Here is a 22,911-nt window from a genome sequence, read left to right on the forward strand (position 1 = left end):
ACCTTCCGGATGAGATCCATCAGATTACCACCTTGGAAACCTTTAAGAAGGCTATTAAGACGGATCTCTTCCGGCAGGCCTTTCCAGACTAGGTCCACCTCTATTTTCCTGCCTCCCCCGCCCTCCACTCCCCTTTTCTCCATCCATTTTTCCATCCTATCTGGTCCCTGCTATACATTTCTTTTTTACAACTGTGATTTTATACTATTGTTTTAATATCTGTCTGGTTTAATCTCTTTTAGTATTACTTTGTTTTTATACTGGAGGGGAGGAATAGAGGTTTTAGAATTTTAATTGTATCCTCTTTTATTGTTGTAATCTGCTTGGATTCCAAGTGATTAAACGGAATACAAATAATAATTATTATTATAATTATTATTATTATCTGGTTTGTGGGCCTCATCTCTTTCTTCTGTCCTCTACCTTTCCTAGCATTGTTGTTTTTTTCTAGTGATCTGTGTTTTCTCATTATGTGGCCAAAGTACGATAGTCTCAACTTCGTCATCTTAGCTTCCAAGGAGAGCCCTGGCATGATCTGTTCAAGAACCAATTTGTTCGTTTTCTCGACTATCCATGATATCCTAAGCATTCTTCTCCAGCACCACATTTCAAGTGAGCTGATTTTCTTTCTGTCTGCTTCCTTTACTGTCCAGTTCTCACATCCGTACATAGTAATTGGGAATACAATGCCCTGAATGATTATGACTTTAGTGCTCAGTTGTATGTCTTTGTTCTTCAGTATCTTTTCCAGTTCTTTCATAGCTGCCCTTCCCATTCCTAGTCTTCTTCTTATTTCTTGACTGCAGTTTCCATTCTGGTCAATGTTTAATGGTTCCTATTTTGAGTTAAGATACAGCACTTGCATTGACCCATGGATAAGTCGACCCAGTTTTTTTGGGTCAACTGTTTTACTCTAATTTCTAGACTTATATATGAGTATATACAGTAATGTTAAAAACGTAAATGGATAATGTACTGTTAGTGGAAGCAAACATTCCTGCTTCTTAACAGTGAAATCCTATATGACAATGACATCACCTGCAGTCCAACCCCCTGCCATGCAGGAAATCTAAATCAAAGCATCCCCGACAGATGGCCATCCAGCCTCTGTTTAAAGACCTCTAAGGAAGGAGACTCTACTACACTCCGAGGGAGTGTTTTCCACTGTCGAACAGCCCTTACTGTCAGGACGTTCTTCCTAATGCTGAGGTGGTATCTCTTTTCCTGTAGATTGAATCCATTACGCTATTTTCAAGTGTCTAGAGCAGCAGAAAACAAACATGTTGAATTATTCAAATATTTAAACATGGCTATCATGTCAACTCTTACCCTTCTCTTCTCCAGCTCAATACACTGTTCCTCACAGGGCATAGGTTTTCAGACCTTTCACCATTTTTGTTTCCGGTCTCTGGACATGCTCTAGCTTGTCAATATCTCTCTTGAATTTTGGTGCCCAGAACTGAACTATTCCGGGTGATCAGAAGCAGAATAGAGTGGCACTATTCTTTCCCTCAGTGCCGACACTATACTCATATTGAAGCACCCTAGAACTGCATTGGTTTTTTAGCCGCCTCAGCACACTGTTGATTTCTGTTCAGCTTGTAGTCTCCTAAGACTCCTAAATCACTTTCACATGTACTGTTATCAGTCCATCCTATTTTGGTGCATTTCTTCTATATATATTTTTCTATCTAAGTGTAGTGCCTTGCATTTCTCCCTGTTGAAATTCATTTTGTTCCTTCTGGCCCAGCTCTCTAATCTGTTAAAGTTATTGGGAATTCTAATCCTGTCTTCCAGGGTGTTAGCAACCTCTCCTAATTTGGTGTCCTCTGCAAATTTGTTAAATATCCCCCCTATTCCATCATACAAGTCACTAATAAATATGTTGAATATCACTGGGTCCAGGACAGAACCCTGTGGCCTCCAGGATGAAGATGAGGCTATGGTAAACAACTTTTGGGATTTGAACTACAAATCCACCTGAAAGTTACATTGTGTAGTCCACATTTTACTAGTTTTTTTGCAAGGATCTTTGGCATGGGGACCTTGCCAAAAGCTTTATTGAAATCAGGGTACACCACAACCACAGCATTCCCCTCACCTACCAAGCTTGTAACTACAGTAGGATGGAGGGAAGCACGGCAGGGAAACCACAGCTGTGACTTCCTGCACCGATTCTGGAAACCGGTGCAAACATAGTGGGCACCACTGTGTTTGCTGAACACAGGAATTTGATTGCAGGAATCGAATCAAGAGGTAAGTGCGAATTAGGTCTAAGATACACTATTCTAAACAACTTTCACTTCATTAAATATCCTTATATTCTCACATTTGCACAAATCATGTGCATTTTAATTAACTAGCAGTGACACACCATGCTTTATTATCTTATTGTCACAGTTCTACTCTTTTTTTTCAGGTATCATGCAGTAATACAGTATCATTACAGTGTATGACTGGCTATATAACATTATTATAAATTCATGCCACAGGGCTTTTGGAAACATTGTGCCTCTTCTATGTAGAATGTCCTTTGAATTCTACTTCTTTTCCCAGCTTTCTATTGTAGCTATTGCATTCCACATCTTTCGCACCATTGAAGTCAATAGGTTGATGGGGCAGCTGTTGAGAAACCCCTGCATCTATGCAGATTTTGAGTTCCTGGCTTTCTGGCAAACCCAGTACAACAATATGAATGCTGTGAACCTATTCTTTGCCTGGATTAAGGTACTTCACTAATTCCTCTAAGCCTTTCTTTGCTGTCCAACTTGCTTATAAGTGTAAACATCATATCGGTGCTAAGTGATTTCCTTCCACTAAGGAGGACAGAGCTGTGGGAAGATGAAAAGCAGTAAAACCAGAATAAAGTATTAAATAAAAGGAGGGGGGGAGAAGAGATCTATAGAGCCAATGAAAGTAAAAAGGAAAAGGTGAAAGAGAGTGATAGTTTTAAAGGAGGAAACTGGTGTGCTGATGTCCAGTTAGAGCAGTGGTTCCCAAACATAGGCCCTCCAGATGTTTGTGACTTCAGTTCCCAGAATTCCTTTTGACTAAATTGGCTGGGGCTTCTGGGAGCTGAAATCCAAAACCCCTGGAGCACTAAAGTTTGGGAATCACTGAGTTAGAGGGAGTATCAAGGCTACCAGAACAGTCAGGCAAGTCTTTACTAGAATATCCCTTGTCATTTTCTCAGGGGTTTATCAGACAAGGGGAATTGGAAGTATAATCCGATGGCAATCTGAACACAGTCATGGGGTTTAACGTTATTGCGTGATAACCCACTACACACAAATTTGGGTAATGGGAAGTCAGTTCGAACGCAATCATGTGGTTTCACGTTGTTGCGTGATAGACTGCCCCACACAAATTTGGGCAATGGCATGCTATTTTCAGGCAATGGGGAGCCAGTTTGAATGCAATGCATATTCACGTAATTGCATGAAACTAGCGACTTTAAGTGAATGCGTTTTGGACCCACTATCTTTTCATTCGAATTTAAGAGAAATTCCTCCCGTTTGATAAAGGGCTCAGTCACTGCATGGGCCTCAGCAAGTGCTCTTCCTGCCTACTCAGCACCTCCCTTTTTGGATTACAGGGATAACAGTCACACTCCCATTTTGAGGAGTATAATCCTATGAATTACAAAAAGATAATATGTGAGAAACAATTTGAATACACAAATGGAATATGTACATTCTAACTACTGCAATAACAATGGGACAAACCACAGCCACAAGTATAGAGTAGATCTCAGAAAAAGTAAAAAAAAGTAAAATATGATACATACCAGGGGAACCACCAGACAGAATTACAGCCCACATTCCCCATCAACCATGCAGAATGTCCAGGAATCAGTGTGTATCTGGCCTCTAAACTTTGCACTATGCTTATGTCTCCAGATTGAGATGGTAACAGCCCCTCTGCCCTAAAGATTATTTGATTTGGCAAACAATAGTATTTCTAGTTGGTGTCCCTTAACTTTCACCTGTCTTTTCCTCCTGTTTTCCCAATCCAGATTTTTAAATACATTAGCTTTAACAAAACAATGACGCAGCTCTCCTCCACATTAGCCCGTTGTGCCAAGGACATCCTGGGCTTTGCTATCATGTTCTTCATTGTCTTCTTTGCATATGCACAATTGGGATATCTTCTTTTTGGGACTCAAGTGGAAAATTTCAGCACTTTTGTTAAATGCATGTGAGTATATTTCCCCTTACTTTCTTGTTTTGCTTCTCTTTTTAAAAGTTCTTAGAGTTGTGTCATCCATACATATGCCTAAGCATGTCATTATGGGATGCCACCCACCTGCTTACAATTGCAATTGTAATATTCTGGAGCTTCATTGTGCAGGTAAATGGGTGAGGGGTTTCAAGTAACCAGCTGAACACAAACTGGATTAAAAGACCTTATGCTTATCTTTATCATTACAATTCTGCATATGATTCTTGTTGCATTGAATCTGGATCTACAGAACTGTTAGTGCTGATTATTAAAAGACATGCACAAAAGAGAAAATGGTAGGCCTTATCAGTAGAAGTTGTCATTTTTCTTTGCTACCTAGATTTGTTTTATGGCTATTGTGCCCTTTACACTATCATTGCCATCAAATTTGTGTGTGCATACATTCACACATACACAGGGATCACTGCTTCTGCAGTAGTTATCCAAAAGCAGCATCTAGTCACTGGGACTGGGAAGAGGATAAAGTGTCCTTTGCTTTTGTCCTACCTGCCAGTTATTTGACTGCCTTCCCTTAACCTCTCCACACAACCTGTCCCTCCCCGCACCCTGTTCCTCCATCTTTTCAGGGGGCTAAAACTCTTGTAAGCTATAGAATCCATGATACTGTATTTTCATTTAAATTACAGTAATTAGTCTTAAAGTACCATCTATCTATCTATCTATCTATCTATCTATCTATCTATCTATAATTAGTGTGTGTGTGTGCACATTTATGCAAATTTATGTATGCGGGGAATGTATTAGCTGCTAGCCTGGGTTGCCTTAGATCTAAGCTTTTAAATGTACAGTGAGAGAATCATTCAGGGAAGAAAGCCATAAAGGGGGGGGGGGGCTTTTTCCTTTTTCCTCTTCTAAAACCTCTGCCATACCTGCTAGTCCGGAACAACATTATCAGCATCTGTTCTGGCTGGCAGGCACTCCCAAGAGGAAATTATATAAGTAGAAGGTGACAAAATTCTTGTGTTGGTTGTGTGTTCTGACTTGATTGTGGCCCTAATGTGCATTCTTTAACACAATGCTAATACACTAACAAGGAAAGTCTGAAAAGCTGGGTTGTCAGAAGAAAGATATTCTGTAAAACCTATTTATTTAATTAATTTTTATGCCACTTTTTTCCCAGAAAGGGAACCAAGGTGGCTCACAAATAAAAACCAGAATAACCAAGACTGAACAGAATGATCAAGACTATTGCAGACTGGGTGGAGGTCCTGAACAAAGGCCCTCTTCCTTTTAGGAGGTGGCAATGCAATACAATCCAGGGATCCACTTGTTCATCCTTACTTATCACTTGTAATCTTTGCTCTACCCTACAAGCCATCGAATTTTACTCCCTTTCTGTTGTCTAGCTTCACCCAGTTTCGAATCATCCTTGGTGATTTTGACTACAATGCAATTGACAATGCCAACAGGATCTTGGGGCCTATTTATTTTGTCACCTATGTCTTCTTTGTCTTCTTTGTGCTATTGGTAAGTTGTTTGGTTTTTTCTAAATTGTTCCCCATTTATAGAGACCAGTTAATATACTGTAACATCCTATGTGAGGTTCCTTGAATTGTTTCTTGAATTGGTTTGTCCTCCTAACCTTAAATTCTAAGAAGACAACAGAATGACTTGGATCACAGGGTATGCTAAAACTGTGGCTGCTGAGCATTTAAAGCTGAAACAAACAAACAAAAAATCAGAACAGAAACAAGGCTTGTTTGCCCCCTTTTTGCTCCCTATATTCTTCCTTTATATATTCTTCATATATATATTCATATATTCATTCTTCCTTTTATATATGAAGAACAGAGGTGAAGGTAGTGTCTAACCAGATGTCCTCCTTTATTCTTTCTTTTGCTCCCTATATTCTTCCCTTATCTGATTTTAGCCCTCTGACCATTCTGCTGCTAAGGTTATCCTTTTGGCCCATTATTTTGATCATAAATTCCCCACTTTTGACTATCTGTTAGCTGCCTATTTCTTTTATAATTCTGTACAGGCTTCTTGTTTTAATTACCTGCCCCCATCATTTTTAGTTGGCATTTCTTTTTTTACCAGCCTGCTCAGTGTTTTATTAAGGAACTACAGGCCCGTTACAGACGGGCATAAAAGTACGGACTGGGTCCGTACTAGGGTTAGGAAGGGGCATCACTTCTTGACGCCCCTAACCCTGGTACGGACCCAGTCCGTACCAAATGGCGGTGCCCGTTCCACACGGGGGCTGCCATTATGACGTCACCACCGCACCGCCTCCAAATGAGGCGGCGCGGTTGTGACGTCGTCGCGCCGCACAAGGGCACCTAGAGCGCCCTTTCCGTGGCGTGAGAAGGAGCTCCGAAATGGAGCTCCTTCTGGGGTTTTCGTCGCTGGGCGCAGCCTTTACATGGCTGCGCCAACGATGCAGAGGAGAAAGGGGCCAAGCGGCCCCTTTCTCCTCCTCCCCGCCGCCATCGGGTGTCCTCGGGGCTTGAAGCCCTGAGGACACCCCTTTCCAGGCCACGGGGAAGCGGCCTTTTGCAGCTTCCCCACAGCCTGGAAAGCGGTGGATCGGGGCCTCAGAGGCTGCCGTTGTGGCAGCTGAGGCCCCGATCCGGTGGGGAAAGGGCCGGTTACAGGCCGCCCCAAATGGGCGGTCTTAATGTGCCATAGTCAACTGAGGATTTCTTCTTCTTTGGCTCAGCTTTATCCTTTTTCACTCACTGTTCCATGCTCCTAGAATTGCCTTCCTGAACATCTGTAATGCTCCTTTCCTCGTTTTTGAAACCCAATTAAAAACTATTTTGTTCTGGAATTTAGTTTAATATTGCTTTATCATCTTGTATATTTTCATTTTATATATTTGTCAGTTTGCTTTGTATTATGGTGCACTGTTTTTTGTATTCTGTTTGGATAATTTGTTTTACAAATGTAGTACATCGCTTTATATTTATATTTATATTTGTATTACGTGTAGGTCAGTGGGTGGGTGCATTTTAGACTGTATTTTAGGCAGAGCTGGCTGGGATTTTTGTTTGTTTTGCTTTGTTCTTGCTTTACTTGTAAAGCACTGTGTACATTGGATTGCATTATATAAAATGATGATGGTGGTGGTTTGCAAAAAAGTAGCCATGTTAGTCTCTCGCAGCATAAAAAGGAAGAAAGGAGTGGGGAGGAGAAAGAAATGTGACACTACCTAACAGGTTTTTATTTTAGCATGAGCTTTTGTGGCTATAAAGCCATTTCTTCAGCTGCAGGTTCAAGTACTGCATCTGGAGAAGTGGTTTATATCCACAAAAGCGCATGCTAAAATAAAAACAAATTAGTCTTAAAGGTGGTGATGGTGGTGGTGGTGATCATCGCCGTGATTTAGCCTTCATATAAGCACTCTGAACTCTTGCATAGGCCTATAATTATCATTTCCGGGAGGATTACTGAGAACAGAGGAAGAACAGAGGTAAAGGTGGTGTCGGGTGACCAGATGTCCCTCTCTTCCTGAACATGTCCTACATTTTTAATGTAGGACAAGGTCTAGGATAGGAAGAATTACCAAATGTCCTCCATTTTGAGAGAGAGAAGAGGAGGCTCCACCAAGTGAACCCTTCCCCTGCCATTCATTTTTGCTGTGGCTCTTAGCCACTCAAGAGCCACCTCTCACAATGCAGCTGGTCCCAGAAGGAGAAGGAAAGGATGCAACAGGACAAAGGCAAGATGGCAGTGATGGCAAAGGCCCAGGTGGGCACCATGGGTGAGGGGGAGCTGCTGAGGTCACGGGGCAAGAAGCAGGAAGAGTGGTGGACTTAGCCAGGCTGGTTGGGGCAGGGGAAAGGAACCTATGTGTACCTCACACAAGCCAGAAGGCAGGGTGGACAGAGAATGAGAAAGGAAGGACCAGCTGAATGTCACCACCTCTGTAGCTTCCTCCTGCTGCCACTGCCACTGCTGTCCAGCAGAAGCAGGCCAGAATGCTGGTTGGGGCTGGAGATGGCATGGGCAGGGCAGCTTGGTCTGTGGATGCTGCCTGAGAGAAGGCTCCTCCTGCATTCTTTTCTTCTCCTCTTCGTGCTTGGGATGCTCCAGAGACAGCCAAAATGCACCTCAGGAAGGTCTGATGATAACAGGTAACTTGAAAGTACACATGCACACGCACACACAAAGAAACTTGGCATAGAAAAGGGTTTATAGGAAAAGGTTACTAATGCAATCCTCTATGAACTGATGATGGGACTCAATGTCTCAAAAGAACTTTCCTCTGAGTAGATGGACATAGGATTGCATAGCTCATTAACTCACAACTTATTTCCAAAGAATGTGAACGTTCAAGTAAAGGTAGGGTTGCCATAGCTGAGGACCTCCAAACCGGGACAAATGTAGGACAAGGTTTAAAAATGTAGGACCTTTTTTTTTTATAAAAGGTCCTACATTTTTAAACCTTGTCCTCCTCCTTCCCGGCTTGGGAGGAAGCCTCGGCCTGCTCCCAGGCCGGGAAGGAGCGTGGGGGCCGCCTGTCATCGCGGCAATCGCAGCGATGACAAGCGGCCTCCTCAGCCTCGCAGAGGCCTTGGAGGACCCTGTGGCCGGAGCTCCAACCACGGAGTCTTCCAAGGCCTCCCTGGGGCTTGGGAGACGATGTCTCCCAGGCAGCAGGGAAGCCTGGGAAGGGGCTCCGCAGCCGCAGAGCCTGCTCCAAGGCCTCCCTGGAGCTTGGGAGAGGATGTCTCCCAGGCAGCAGGGAAGCCTGGGAAGGGGGAGCAGGGCGCCATGATCACCGCGATCGCGGGCGGCCCCCACTCCCCTTCCCAGCCTCTGTGGAGGCTTGGGCCTCCATAGAGGCCGGGAAGCAGGGAGAAGGGCGCCTGCGCTCACCGTGATCATGGCGATCGCGGGCGGCTTCCACTCCTCTTCCCGGCCTCTGTGGAGGCTTGGGCCTCCATAGAGGCCGGGAAGCAGGGAGAAGGGCGCCTGCGCTCGCAGCGATCGCGGGCAGCCCCCACTCCCCTTCCCGGCCTCTATGGAGGTTTGGGCCTCCATAGAGGCCGGGAAGGAGGGAGCAGGGCGCCTGCGATCGCCGCCATCGCGGGCGGCCCCCACTCAGCAGGGAGCAGAGCCAGGCCGCCTCCCTCGCCGGCGGAGGAGGCGACAAGGCAGCGGAAAAGGGCCTCGCCGAGGTGAGACCCTTTCCTGCTGTCAGGCCGCTTCCCACGCCAGCGGAGGAGGCCAAGCAGGGAACGGAGGCAAGGCTCCTTTCCCTGCTTGGCGTCCGTCGTGGGGTGGGGGGTGTCCCGGGGGCGGGGCCAAACCGGGGCGGGACCGTGCGGACCCACCCCAAACCGGGAAAGTCCCGCCCCCCGGCGGGATATGGCAACCCTAAGTAAAGGGATTTAATTTTGAGCTCCACCATATTAACAGCCACTGAGATGGCATACCATACAAGATCTCAATAGAGAAACCTAGAATCATAAAATCATAGCGTTGGAAGAGTCCACGCCCCTTCTGCCATGCAGGAACTTTCAGTCAAAGCATCCCTGACAGATGGCCAGCCAGCCTCTGCTTAAAGACCTCCAAGAAAGGAGATGCCACAACACTCCGAGGAAGAGTGTTCCATTGTTGAACAGGAAGTTACTGTCAGAAAGTTCCTCCTAATGTGGAGGTGGAATCTCTTTCCTGGAGCTTGCACCCATTGTTCCGGGTCCTGTTCTCTGGAGCAGCAGAAAACAAGCTTGCTCCCTCCTCGATATGACATCCCTTCAAATATTTAAAAAGGGCTATCATATCACCTCTTAACCTTCTCTTCTCCAAGCTAAACATCCCCAGCTACCTAAGTGATTCCTCATAGGGCATGGTAAACCTAAATTTACTGAAGATTCTGCATTTATGTACACCAAGACCTTTTGCAATGTCTTAGAGAAAATCATAAATAAATGCAGGACTATCACTGCCATTATGAAAAATGAAAAAAAAATGCTTGGAGGATGTGTTTGAGAGTGCAGCATTAGCCCTCCTGGACACTTACACCGGCTGTCCTTTGACTTGGCTACACCCAGTCTTTTCCCACAGCTGTAATATAAAGGTAGATAAATCATATGAAATGAATGTATATTTATATGAGTGCTTTTAGCTTTTATTCTGTAATGTCCCTCATTTTTCTTGAATGTCCTACATTTTTAGTGCCTTGTCTACCTTTGTGGTTATGACATCTGGTCACCCTGGGATAACTAGATTCAGCGGGCTTCACCTGTAGTAGCAATTACTCCCCTCCAAGTGTCCACTAGGGGTGCTGACTCCACTTGGTATTAGCATGTACTGAGTCTGTTGTAAGATTCCACATTTTCTGAGGATGGGTTTTTTTTCAGTGTGGTCCCAGAATCTGGCAGACTCTGGGAGATGAGAACAAACAAAAGTTACTCCAAGGCCCCGTTCCCACTGGCTTATAAAGCAGTTCAAGACGCAGATTATGGGGCATCATTCCCATTTGAGCACACATTCGATCCCCATTGTACCAATTTCGTTCCCATTGGAATTTGGATCTGATCCTCATGTATTCAATTTTTCCTTGGAAAACCTGTATCAGTGGTGGATAAACCGGTTTAAAAAGGGTGCACATTTTTAGAGGTTTTTCCTGCACCTCTTGAGTCTGATTCGGGGCAAATGAATGGGAATGACAAGGGTGTCTGATTTGAGAACTTGGGGATAGGAGGAGCAATGCTCAAGAGGCTGGCCTGGGGGTGTCACCTGCTTGTTCTCTTTCCTGCATTACCAGCGCCATTTTCTCCCGTTCGCATAGCCTTTCCCCCGGTGGAGTGGGAAGCAGGGTAAGGCGATTGCATGTGTAGATAAATTTATTTATTTTTAATTAAGCTTTCAATCGCTTTGGCGCTCTGTCAGGTTTCCAAACATAGCAAATTGCTACATTGACCTCCAAATACGGTAAACACATTACGCCCCCCTGCTCCCCATTCATAGATCGATGTGTGAGGAGACCCATGGAACACCATTTTTAACTATTATTTTTTCTTTTTTTTTTACATGCCTGCTCGATCGCCCACCATACAGCCCAGGGAGCAATAGGGGAGGCAAAGGGACTTGGGGGGATAGAGGCTCCCTTTCTCATTTCCCAGAGGCACTCTGGGAAGACATAGGAGAGCCTGGGAGGCAAAGGGACATGGGGGGAATAGAGGCTTCTTCTCCCTTTCCCAGAGGAGAAAAGCACCTAAGCGATTGATTGGCTGTGACATCAAGCACTTAGGCGCCTGACTGACAGCTGCTTTTAAAAAAAGAGGTTCTGGAAGGGCAATGGGAATGGGGAGAAAAAAAGTCCGCTTCAAATTACAGTCGGTCCTCTTTATGCACGGATTTGACCATAGGCGCATGGCAAACCCGGAAGTTGTCCCCAATGGCGGCTCCCCTCCCCTCCCCTCCCCTCCTCCCCAACTCTTTCTTTCCCTGCCTCCCTCCTTCCCTCCCCCTCCTTCCCTTTTCCTCGCCGGTGCTGTGGAACTGTCTCTTCGCTGCCGCAGCCTGGGCCACAGCCAGGGGAAAGGCTGGGTGGGGGTTTTGGAGGCCAAGAAGCGAGAGGGCCGGGTGGAGGCCTGGAGGCTTCTTGGCCTCCAAGAGCAGCACCCGGCCTTTCCCGCGGTGGCGGCAGAGGAGGAGGCGAGGGTGCTGGGAGGCAGCGGCGTGGCGATGGAGAAGGTAAGCAGGTAGGGGAAGAGGGAGGGAGGGAGGAGGGGAGGAGAGGGACTTTTGTCCCCAATGGTGGCGCGCGTGCATGCGCGCCACCATTGGGGACAATGAGACGAGCATACATGGATTTTGGCATATGCGGGGGGGCGGGTCCAGAACGGATCCCCCACGTATACCAAGGGCCCACTGTACAACTGAGATAATTTCAATGGGAACGAGAACATGGGTCAAAAAAACCCGAGTCCGTTTGTCCCCTTTCGTAATGGGAACGAGGGAGCAGATTCGAATACGACTCGGGGGGAAAATCCGAGTCAGAATCGTAGCAATATAAGCTGCTTTTTGGGGGGCCCAAGAGGCATCAGGCTAATCACTTGAAAAGGAGAATTAAACCATGTGGGGCATTCTGCCTGTTCAGCTGCAATTTTACTTGTTATTGTCCTTTACTAATAAATACTGAAAACAGTTTTAACTTCTTGCAAATGAAATACATGAACAGAATGTTCTAAGCTCCACAGAGAATAAAACATTGCACGTGTCTTAATCACTTGGGTAGGTTTATTTGAACCTATGTTTTCTTTCCACAGAACATGTTCCTAGCTATCATCAATGACACTTATTCAGAAGTCAAAGAGGAGCTTTCAAACCAGAAAAATGAACTGCAACTGTCAGATATCCTGAAACAGGTTCTTTCACTCATTTCAAATATATTTCCCATGTTGTAGATTAAATTATGGAAGATTTGCTCATTGAATGAATTTGTTACTCAAAAATTAACAGGAAGGTTAATGGGGAAAGGGCATGATGACCTTGTCATACAAAGAATCTGGCAAAGGAAAAAAAACTGGATTTGGAGAAAGATCAGTAACTCTGGGAGATCAACTTTAGAGCTCAACACTTGATGCCCCAAGCCCTGACTTGCAAACAAGGTTACCTGTTTCCACAGAAGTAGGGAAATGGCTTATCTCTTTTTTTAATTAATATTTTTAAATTTTACAATACAAATTGTTACACTTTCTTCATTCAGATATATGCTTTAACACTTTACTTATTTTATACTAAATATCACTTCAGTGCACCCCTTCCCTGGAGCCATTCACATCCATATACTCCAACCAAAATTTTAATTCATCTCGTGAAGGTAATTTACCATCTTCTTTTCTTAATACTTTTTCAATAAATTTTTTCCATATTTCATCAAAATCATTTCTTTTCCATAATCCTTTCTTCTCTTTCAATTTAGCTGTTAATTTAGCATTAATCGCTATTTGCCAGACGTCTTTATACCAGTCCTCCAGTTTCACATTTATTTTCATTTCCCAACTTCTTGCTATAATTAATCTTGCTGCTGTAAGCAAATTTGTTACAAGATTTCTTTCTTCTTTTTTCCATTCTACATCATTATACAGTGATAAGAATACTATATTTGGTTTTCTATCTATTCTTATATCCATAATATTTTCTATTTCTAATGGGACGCGCCACCACTTGCGCCCCGCGTGTTCCTGTATGGATCTACACAGGTTTCAGCGTATGCCTGCGTATGATGTGGATGCACTGTATATGATCCTACTTCATTACATCCTCTCCAACAATATTTTGAATTATTATCTAGTATATTATGTATCTCATTGGTGTCAAGTACCATTTCTAGAACATCTTATACTTTTCCTTAATTCATACCAATACATTTTTCAAATGTCTTTGTTCCCAAATTTTATTCCATTCATTTTCACAAAATTTACATCCTAATTCTTCTTCCCATATCTCTTTCCAAATATTTTAGTTTATTTCTTTTCTTTAAAAAAAAAAAAAAGAAAGAAAGAAAGAAAGAAAGATGGCTTATCTCTGAGCCAGCTTGAACTTTCTTATCCTCTTCCACTAATCCTACCTCATAACCTCTCCTCTTCCTCTTAAAAGCTCTACTTGAGGAGCCAACAGCAGAACTCAGCATCTATGCAGAAAGGAGAGGTGCTTTCCTCTCTCCCTTTTCTCAAGTGCCTCAGATTCTGCATGCCCATACAGCAAGCCCCAGCGGTTCTTGGAAAATATAGTTGTTGAAGTTCTGAGTCTTGACGCATTTCTTTGCCTCTTGCCAGGAGCCAGGGAGAAGGGAAGACTTCCCTCCTTCCTCTGAGTACTGCTGGTACAAGTCGGTGGTGTCACTAGGGGGCTTCGGGGTGGTGGTGGTTCAGACCACACAAGGTGATACCCTAAGAGGGAGGGGGCACCACTACTCCTCAAACATATGCTTTTAGGCAGAAATGGGCTGTGGCATTTGCCTGTGTTCTATTAAAATGCTGAAGGAGATGGTGTGAGTGGAGTGAGGCTCAGTGGAGGAGAAATTAGAGATCCCAGTGTGATTTTTTAATTAAAATTAATTTTTTAATCTTTTTTACATTTTTTTTAATTTAAAATTTTATTCTTTTTAAATTTTCTCTAAAAAAAATCACATTTTACAAAAATTTCACTTAAATCACATGAGACTATGTATATGTAAATACACTAAGGCTGTTCATATGATATTGTAATTTAAAAGTGTAATTTTAATTTTGCTAGTTGTTTATGTCACTATTATTACCATGACATTCAGTGATATGCAGGAATTATGATTAATGATTAACATTAGAACAAAATACATGACTAATTCGGTTGTCAATCTTTTTTTCTTTTCTTTTGTGCCTGCTCACGGCAGCATCAAAAGTATTCTTCTTTGCATCCTTTCACTGTAGGGCTATAACAGAACACTATTCAAGCTGAAACTGAAAAAGGACCGTATCTCTGATGTACAGAAAGCTTTGCAGAAAGGAACCAAGGAGCTGGAATTCGAGGATTTCAAAAACAGCTTGAGAAAGTAAGTAGTTTCAGAGCAATACAATGGACTCTCTGAACTGTTCCTCACACTCCTGACTAGGATCTACCATCAAACTTTTTTTAAAGCAAGAGATCATCATATATCTTATGGGGGAGAGGGGGAGGATCAAATCATTTTGCCAGTTCTTTCATTTTTTCTTTAAAAAATTCAAATCATTTTAGATCACACTCACTCTCTTGTGCTTCCTTCCTTAGGCTTGGCCATGCTGAGCATGAAATCACAGCAACCTTTGCAAAGTTTGATAAAGATGGTAACCAGATTCTTGATGAAGAGGAGCAGAAGAAAATGCGAAATGACTTGGAGGAGAAAAGGGTAAGGTTGAAAGAGAAAGGATTTATTTAATATGCGCTGGTTAAATTGCTAAACTTAAGCGCTATTTAAATGGGTGCTATGTCCCATTTATGGGTGCCCCCGTCACATGCGAGGGGCAGCGCTTTCAAATGCCCCTCGCCCCTCGCACGTGACGGAGGCATAAAAATGGCGGCACCCTATACACATGGGCACTGCCATTTTGACGTGATGGATGCCTAGCGTCCGCACGTCTTGGCGCAGTTGTGATGCCGCAAGTGCACCATTGGCGCCTTGCGGTGTCACAACGGTGCCAGAAAAAGAAGCCGCTTTTTGCAACTTATTTTTGCTGTGCGAGGGAGCCGCGCGGTTTGTCCGCTGCGGCTCCCTCATGCAGCAAACTAGGGCGGCGGCAGACCGCCCTTTTGGGCAGTCTGTATCCTGCCTTAGATACTTTGAGGCCTTCTTGTAAGATCTCAGCCAGGCAGTGCCTTGAGATATGTGGGGTTTTTGTTGAGGAAACGTGAGGGCAAAGGGACAAAATGAGTAAATAAATCTGCTGGATTCAGGCTGTACAGGAGATACGGAATTGTGGATGGACAGATGGATGGATGGATGGATGGATGGATGGATGGATGGATGGATGGAGAGCAGCCTGGTGATCATTTTTTTCCCTGAAAAACACACACTTCAGCTGGAAGAACTAGGGAACTGGGAGACAAAGGTTGTTATCACACGATGGAAATTGGAAGTATAATCCAATGTCATCCCGAACACAATCATAGGTATTCACGTTATTGCGTGATGGGTTATCTCACGCTATCACTGGCAATGGGAACGCAATTCCACATCAATCCAAAATTAAGTAAATTCAGTGAACTAGCGAATTCACAAATCCTATTCCCAGGCTACTTTGCATTCAATTTGGTGTTGTTTGGTGTGATATGCATGTCTGTTGTGGCCCTGGTATTCCCCCCCCCCCGCCATATCAATTCCCATGATTCCCCGGCAGCCAGGAGGAAAAGCAGCTGTTTTTCACAGAGGACAGAGTGAAGGGGAGGAGGCTCTCCATTAGGCGCTCTGTCCAAAACAGTGGGCTTGGGGCTTGCCCTGCTCCTGGCCCCTTGTGCCCCTCAGGCAGGGCCAACTCATGCATATAGGGTGCCAAAATTTAGGGGGGCGACATGGCAAGGAGGCCAGAGAGAGCCAGAGAGAGGTCCTCCTCCATCCCACCCTTCCCTCCAAGAGCAATTGCCAAATGGAGGTCCAGGACACACTGCAGAAACAATCCAGTTTGAGACTGCTTTAACTGCCCTCAGTGCTAGGGAGTTCTAGGATTTGTAGTTTATTGTGACACCAGAACTCTATGATAGAGAAGGCTCAGTTCCCAGAATTCCCCAGTACTGAGCCAGGGCAGTTAAAGCAGTCTCAAACTGGATTCTTTCCGCAGTGCACTTTGGACCTTGGCTGCCTTCTCATATTGTGGTTGGTTTCTATCACTCAGAGGTTTTTGCAGTTCAGATCCGGGGTGACTCCTGGTTCAGCTATGCAAATTCATGTTATAATGCATATGTTTTATCACACCTGGTTGCTCTTCCGTTGTCCTTCCGAATTGAGGGGGAATTGAATCCAAGGCAATTCATGTGATGCGGATTCACACAAAGCGGAGTGAATGCAAACTGTATTACCACACCGGTTCATACCATGCGGATTCAACTATTCGAATTGGGACCCTTGTGCATGCTCAGTGGGGCTCAGGATGCATCGTGAACCTTTGCACTTCTGGGGTGAAGAAGGGAGCCATGTCCTGGTTCCATTTTCATGTGAATGCTAGCCTCACATGAAAGACTGCTTCATGTTTCTTCCTCCCTTTTATTTTCCCATCCCTGGCAGCCAAATCCAAATGGGTCCTCTGTGTCAGAGCCCCCATCCATTTCAGCCACATCTACATCTATCCTCCTGTCATTCTCCTGATCTATTTCATCTACATATACATCCTCCTGTCATTCTCCTCATCTATTTCAGCTACTGTATTTTCTGGCGTATAAGACTACTTTTTAACCCAGGAAAATCTTCTCAAAAGTCGGGGGTCGTCTTATACGCCGGGTGTCATATTATAGGGCAGGTGCTGAAACTTCTGAGCTGGACTGGAGAATCTGCGGTCACCGCATATGGTGGGGCGATCGTACGAAAGCAGCTACCGCTCTGATAGTCTTGGAGACAGGGAGCACTGGGCAGGCAGGGAGAACTGACCAATCCAAGCAGGCTTTGTATACAACAAGGTTTCCTACTAAGGACCTGCATGTCATAAGCATTTGAATTTAAATTATCATATTGTAATCAAATCTGATGTTTTTTTAATTTTTATTTGATGTGCGTTGGAAGAGAGGTAGTCTTATACGGTGAGTACATCCCAAACTCTATATTTTAACTGGAAAAGTTGGGGGTTGTCTTATATGCCCAGTCGTCTTATACACCGGAAAATACGGAACATCTACATCATCCTGTCATTTTCCTCATCTATTTCATCTACATCTACATCTATTCTCCTGTCATTCTCCTCATCTATTTCATCTACATCTACATCTATTCTCCTGTCATTCTCCTCATCTATTTCAGCTACATCTACATCTATCCTCCTGTCGTTCTCCTCATCCATTTCATCCACATCTACATCTATCCTCCATGTCAGAGCCCCAACCCTTTATTATTATTACTAAGGATTTATTATTATTATTATTATTATTATTATTATTATTATTATTTTCTTTCACTGCAAAATAATCAGTGTAGAAGCTGCAGGTTTACTTCAAGGTAAATCCTTTGGATCTGAAGGACACCCATTTTGGAGGATTGCAGAAATGATCCGGTTGCCCTTTTTCTCCATGCTCCCTAAAATACCACCTCCCTGAATCCAGTCCACTCTCCTTCCCTTTGTAACAGTTACCTTCTCTTAGGTTGCATCCGCACTGGGGAGATAATCCGGTTTAATTCCACTTTAACTGTCCTGGCTCAGTGCTATGGAATTCTGGGAACTGTAGTGTCCTGAGACATTGAGCCTTCTCTGCCAGAGAGCTCTGGTGCCTCAGCAAACTAAATTCTTCTTCTTATTATTATTATTATTATAAAAACAATTATTGGGGTTTTTAATTATAATTATTATAATTACTCTCCATGCTTCCTAAAGTACTACCTCCCTGAATCCAGTCCATTCTCCTTCCCTTTGTAACAGTTGCCTTCTCTTAGGTTGCATCAGCACTGGGTAAATAATCTGGTTTGACTCCACTTTCACTCTCCTGGCTCAGTGCTATGGAATCCTGGGAGTTGGAGTATGTTGTGGGGTCCTTGGCTAGAGGCTATGGAATTCTGGGAATAGGAGTTTGTTGCTCCCCCCAGCCTCCGATGGCCCCCTCCGTTGCTCCCATCTCTCCCCCCAGCCATCCCTGTCATCTACCCTTCTGAGCAATGGAAGCAATTGGGGCAAAATTGCAGTGCAGCATCATGGAAAATGTGGGACCTTGGAGGTTTGGGGGGGGGGGTGTACCAGGACAGAAGCAAAGTTGTATTCCACACCAGACCAATTCAGAGTGAAATTGAAGTGAGCTTAGAAGCAATTTCTGTGAATTCGCTTGTTACCGAATTCACCAAAATGAGGAGTCACTTTGAAATCACTGCCGAAGTGCCACGGAATGACTCCCCCATAGAAAGCAATCACGTGAGATAATACATCACGTTATCACATGAATTCGCATCGTTGGGCCCGCGGTCACGTCAGATCAGAGCTGCAAAAACCTCTGTGTGATAAACAGTGTTGTTTCTCTTCTGTGCCTCCAAGTCATTTCCAATTTATGGAAACCTCATCCTGGGGTTTTCTTATCAAGATTTCTTCAAATGGGGTTTACCCTTGCCATCCTCTGAGGCTGAGAGAGTGTGACTTGACCAAGGTCACCCAGTGGGTTTGCTTGGCTCAGCCAGAATTTGAACCCTGGTCTCAGAGACTGCTCCAATGCTCAGAATGCTCCAAGGCTTCCTTGCATGTGCTGTTGTTTTTCTCTCTCTTTTTCTGTCCCCAATGAATTAGTAGTTGTGAATTTGGGTCTTGGAGTTGTGCTGATAGGCATGTCAAAATGTCTTCCATTTTGAGCATGACTGAGAAACATGAATTTACATTGTATTTTATTTATGTTTTTGGCTTCTAGTTGGTCATGTCTTCCATTTTTCTTGAATGTCCTACAATTTGTCCTACATCATGCCCTACATTTTTCCTACACTTTGAGGGGCTACCGGAGGGGTGCCAAATTATTTATCACCTAAGGTGGCCAAATACCCTCAGGGACCTTTTTGCCTTCCTGCCTTCCTCCAGGGCCAGAGGGCTTCAAAAAGAGATAAAACTCCCCCCTTTCAATTACCCCCAAAGAGTAGTTCTTCTTCTCTCATTCCTCCTCCTTTGGGGGAGGATGGAGTGTTGCAGCTTGGGGAATGTGCGTATGTTTTCCTCCCCTCAGGGGCATCGCTCTGTGCCCACAACAAACTCCAACTCCCAGAATTCCATAGCCTTGAGCCACAAAGAGTTAAAGCGGTGCCAAACTGAATTATTTCTCCAGTGTGGATGTAGCCTTAGTCTCCAAGTCTGGTTCCTGCATGGCTTCCCTCCCCTTTTCCCCTCCTCCGACTCAGGCAGTGCCATTGCCTTCAAGGGGACTCCCAATGGACCAGGTCAGAACTAGAGAGAACCCAGGCCCGCCACAACCTCACTGTAGCAAAGTTCTCCCATATGGAAGGGACTCTTTCTCTCCCCCCCCCCTCCCCATAGCTGGAGACTTAAAGGCACAGACACAGTCTCTCTCTCTCTCTCTCTCTCTCTCTCACACACACACACACACACACACACAACCATCTGGAGACTCCTACCCTGCTTTTTGGATTTTCTTGGCAGGTTTATTCAGATGGGATTTGCCATTGCCATTTTCTGTGGAGGCTGAGAGAGTGTGACTTGCACCAGGTCACCCAGTGGCAGTTGATCCCTGCCTACTATAGTCAGAGTCCAATGCTCAAACCAAGTACAAGGTAGCTTTGGACTGGTTTTGAATTGATAAATTGCCTAAATAACATGAAATAAGGGGTAATGAATGTACAAATAATGTGAATTGCCTAAATAACATGAAATAAAGGGTAATGAATGGACAAATAACGTGAAACAAGGCAAAACCACAGGAACCGGAGGCAAGCCCCACCTGAAGTGTAAAAAGGTCACAATCTGATTCTGCCCTCACTGTGCGTGTGCAGGGATGCTAATTCAAATTCTAGACTACGAAGGGTACGTACTCATAAGATAATTTCTTTTGCATTCACAATGCTTTGGTTTTGGGATGGGTGCTGTGTTCTTCTGCGCATTTAATAACCATCCGCGTAATAGCATTAATTTTTGAATTGGTCCTGCTTTCTTTTCTTTTGAAATTGAGAGACATTCCTCCCATGTGATATCGTCCAAGTCCTAACAAAGTGGAGTCCTGATGTGGTAAAAAAAGAAGCATTAGATGGGATGGTTCATGGTTGAGAAGATCTCATTTCATTCAACAGCGTCATGATGTAATAGTGATGCTTACTAGAACAAAAAAGTGCCCAGGTTCCAGACAGCAAAGCAGAAAATTATAAAGAAAAAAGGGGAGATGACAAAAGAATTTCCAGAGTGGAATGGGAGACACCCGAATTGGGATACAGCCATAAATTCCAGTTTATTAACAGAAGATTGAACAGAAGTGATATCGTCTAAGGTGTTTATCACACTATACTCTTAAAGTGCTACTATTCCACTTTGACTCCTCTAGCTGCCTCCTGTTGCATTCTGGGATTTGCAGTTTTAAGGAGGGGTATTTAGAATTCTCAGGCAGAGAACTTCTCTGCCTGAGAATTCTAAATACCCCTCCTTAAAACTGCCAATACCAGAATGCAACAGGAGGCAGCTAGAGCAGTCAAAGTGGAATAGTAGCACTTTAAGAGTATAGTGTGATAAACATCTTAGAAATGCTGGTTTTCATTAGTTTTGTATTCAGTGTGAAATTGTCTTTTAAAAAGTCTCTGTATTCAAATGAACCAATTTTTCCAAAAGAGGCATCTTTTTGCTTTCACACTATAGAGACAATTAATGGCCTAGCAGCTTAGCCAGCCGATATATTAGTATACTCAGGCCAAGCTGTTATGCCAAACTAGCCCTTTCAAGGTTTATGACAGTGTTATAATTGTTTCTTTCTGTATCTCAGTACCACCTGTGACAGAACCATCTTAAAGACCTAGATTACTTTTGCCTTCCAACATCAGAAGTCCCCCTGTCACTAAAGCTTGCCCTGCTTTTACCAACTGAACACTATCCCTAAGCATATAAGGGCCCAAGTGTCTCCCTAAATTAGTTTCAATATTTTAGATAAAGTGTATGGTCTTCTTTACAGTTTATAGCTGTGATGGCGAACCTTTCTTGGTTAGCGTGCCGGGGCAGGGCTTCTTCCCCTGGGGACAGGGACCGTGTGCCAGGGGCGGGGCTTACACCCCGGGGGCAGGGACAGTGTGCCAGGGGGTGGGGCTTTCCGCTCTCCAGGGGCAGGGCTTCTCCCCCCATCCTTTCCCTGGCCTCCAGCTGGGGCCCCTTCTCCTTCCCTCCTCACCTTCCCAAACCATGGCAGCGCTGCAGTGGGTCTGGAAGGGCAAGCGGGGGGAGAAGCAGGCACGGGGCCATTTCTCCTTCCCTCCTCACCTTCCCAAACCCATGGCCGTGCAGCCGTGGGTCTGGAAGGGCGAGCGGGGGAACGAGAATCCGGCACGGGGCCGTTTCTCCTTCGCTCCTTGCCTTCCCAAACCCATGGCAACACAGCCGTGGGTCTGGGAGGGCGAGCGGGGGAAAGAGAAGCCGGCACGGGGCCGTTTCTCCTTCCCTCCTCACCTTCCCAAACCCATGGCAGCACTGCCGTGGGTCTGGAAGGGCGAGCGGGGGAAGGAGAAGCCGGCATGGGGCCGTTTCTACTTCCCTCCTCGCCTTCCCAAACCCATGGCCGTGCAACCGTGGGTCTGGGAGGGCGAGCGGGGGAAAGGAGAAGCTGGCACAGGGCCGTTTCTCCTTCCCTCCTCGCCTTCCCAAACCCATGGCAGCACAGCCGTGGGTCTGGAAGGGCGAACAGGGGAAGGAGAAGCCGAGGAGAAGGAGGCTGGGCACGCATCCCAGCCTCCTTCTCTTCAGCCCTTTCCTCTGCACGAAAGGGCTCCATGGAGCCCTTTCATGCGGAGGAAAGGGAAGCCGAGGAGAAGGAGGCTGGGCACGCATCCCAGCCCCCTTCTCTTCGGCCCTTTCCTCCGCATGAAAGGAAAGCCGGGAGGGACGATGGCTGGGAGGAGGAGCCAGATGCGCGCACCTGTCTCCTTCTCCCAGGCGCCATTTTCTGGCTTCCCGCTCTCTCAGAGAGACAGTGGGAGGCCCGAAAATGGCAAGGAGGAGGTGGAACGGGCACACGCCCGTTCCACCTTCTCCCTCACTCTGTGCCTGGCGAAATGGTGTCGCATGCCACCTGTGGCACACGTGCCATAGGTTCGCCATCATGGGTTTATAGTAATTACTTCAGTCAGAATCAACCACTGTAAAACAAACAATAACTTTTGTTGAAAAACATAGAAATAAAGCATCTTGTGTGAGTTAACTTCAAGCTTAGTATTGTTACATTAAAATCAAACACTTGGCAGGTTTTTAGGCACTCTTTAGCCTACTCTCACCAACCAAACCTGACTAGACTAGATCAGTTTGATGCTGCCCATCAAACACAGCTGGGTTGGGTATTACACCTCCTGGCAACCAGCCATCAATCTGCCCTTCACCCCAAACTAGC

The 22,911-nt window shown here is 44.9% G+C and overlaps 1 protein-coding gene across 1 annotated transcript in view; it reads left to right on the forward strand.

Moving 5' to 3' along the window:
• PKD2L1 (polycystin 2 like 1, transient receptor potential cation channel) overlaps nt 1-22,911 on the forward strand; it is a 65,487-nt gene that overhangs the window by 31,913 nt on the left and 10,663 nt on the right. The window contains exons 7-12 of the mRNA XM_089507940.1: nt 2,557-2,727; nt 4,016-4,197; nt 5,589-5,709; nt 12,468-12,566; nt 14,613-14,734; nt 14,950-15,067. Of these exons, the coding sequence (XP_089364066.1) occupies nt 2,557-2,727; nt 4,016-4,197; nt 5,589-5,709; nt 12,468-12,566; nt 14,613-14,734; nt 14,950-15,067 (813 nt within the window). The remainder of the gene's footprint in view (nt 1-2,556; nt 2,728-4,015; nt 4,198-5,588; nt 5,710-12,467; nt 12,567-14,612; nt 14,735-14,949; nt 15,068-22,911) is intronic.

This window comes from Sceloporus occidentalis, unplaced genomic scaffold (genome assembly GCF_023333645.1).
Source record: "Sceloporus occidentalis isolate IW3139 unplaced genomic scaffold, rSceOcc1.0.p SCAF_2, whole genome shotgun sequence".
NCBI lineage: Eukaryota > Metazoa > Chordata > Lepidosauria > Squamata > Phrynosomatidae > Sceloporus > Sceloporus occidentalis.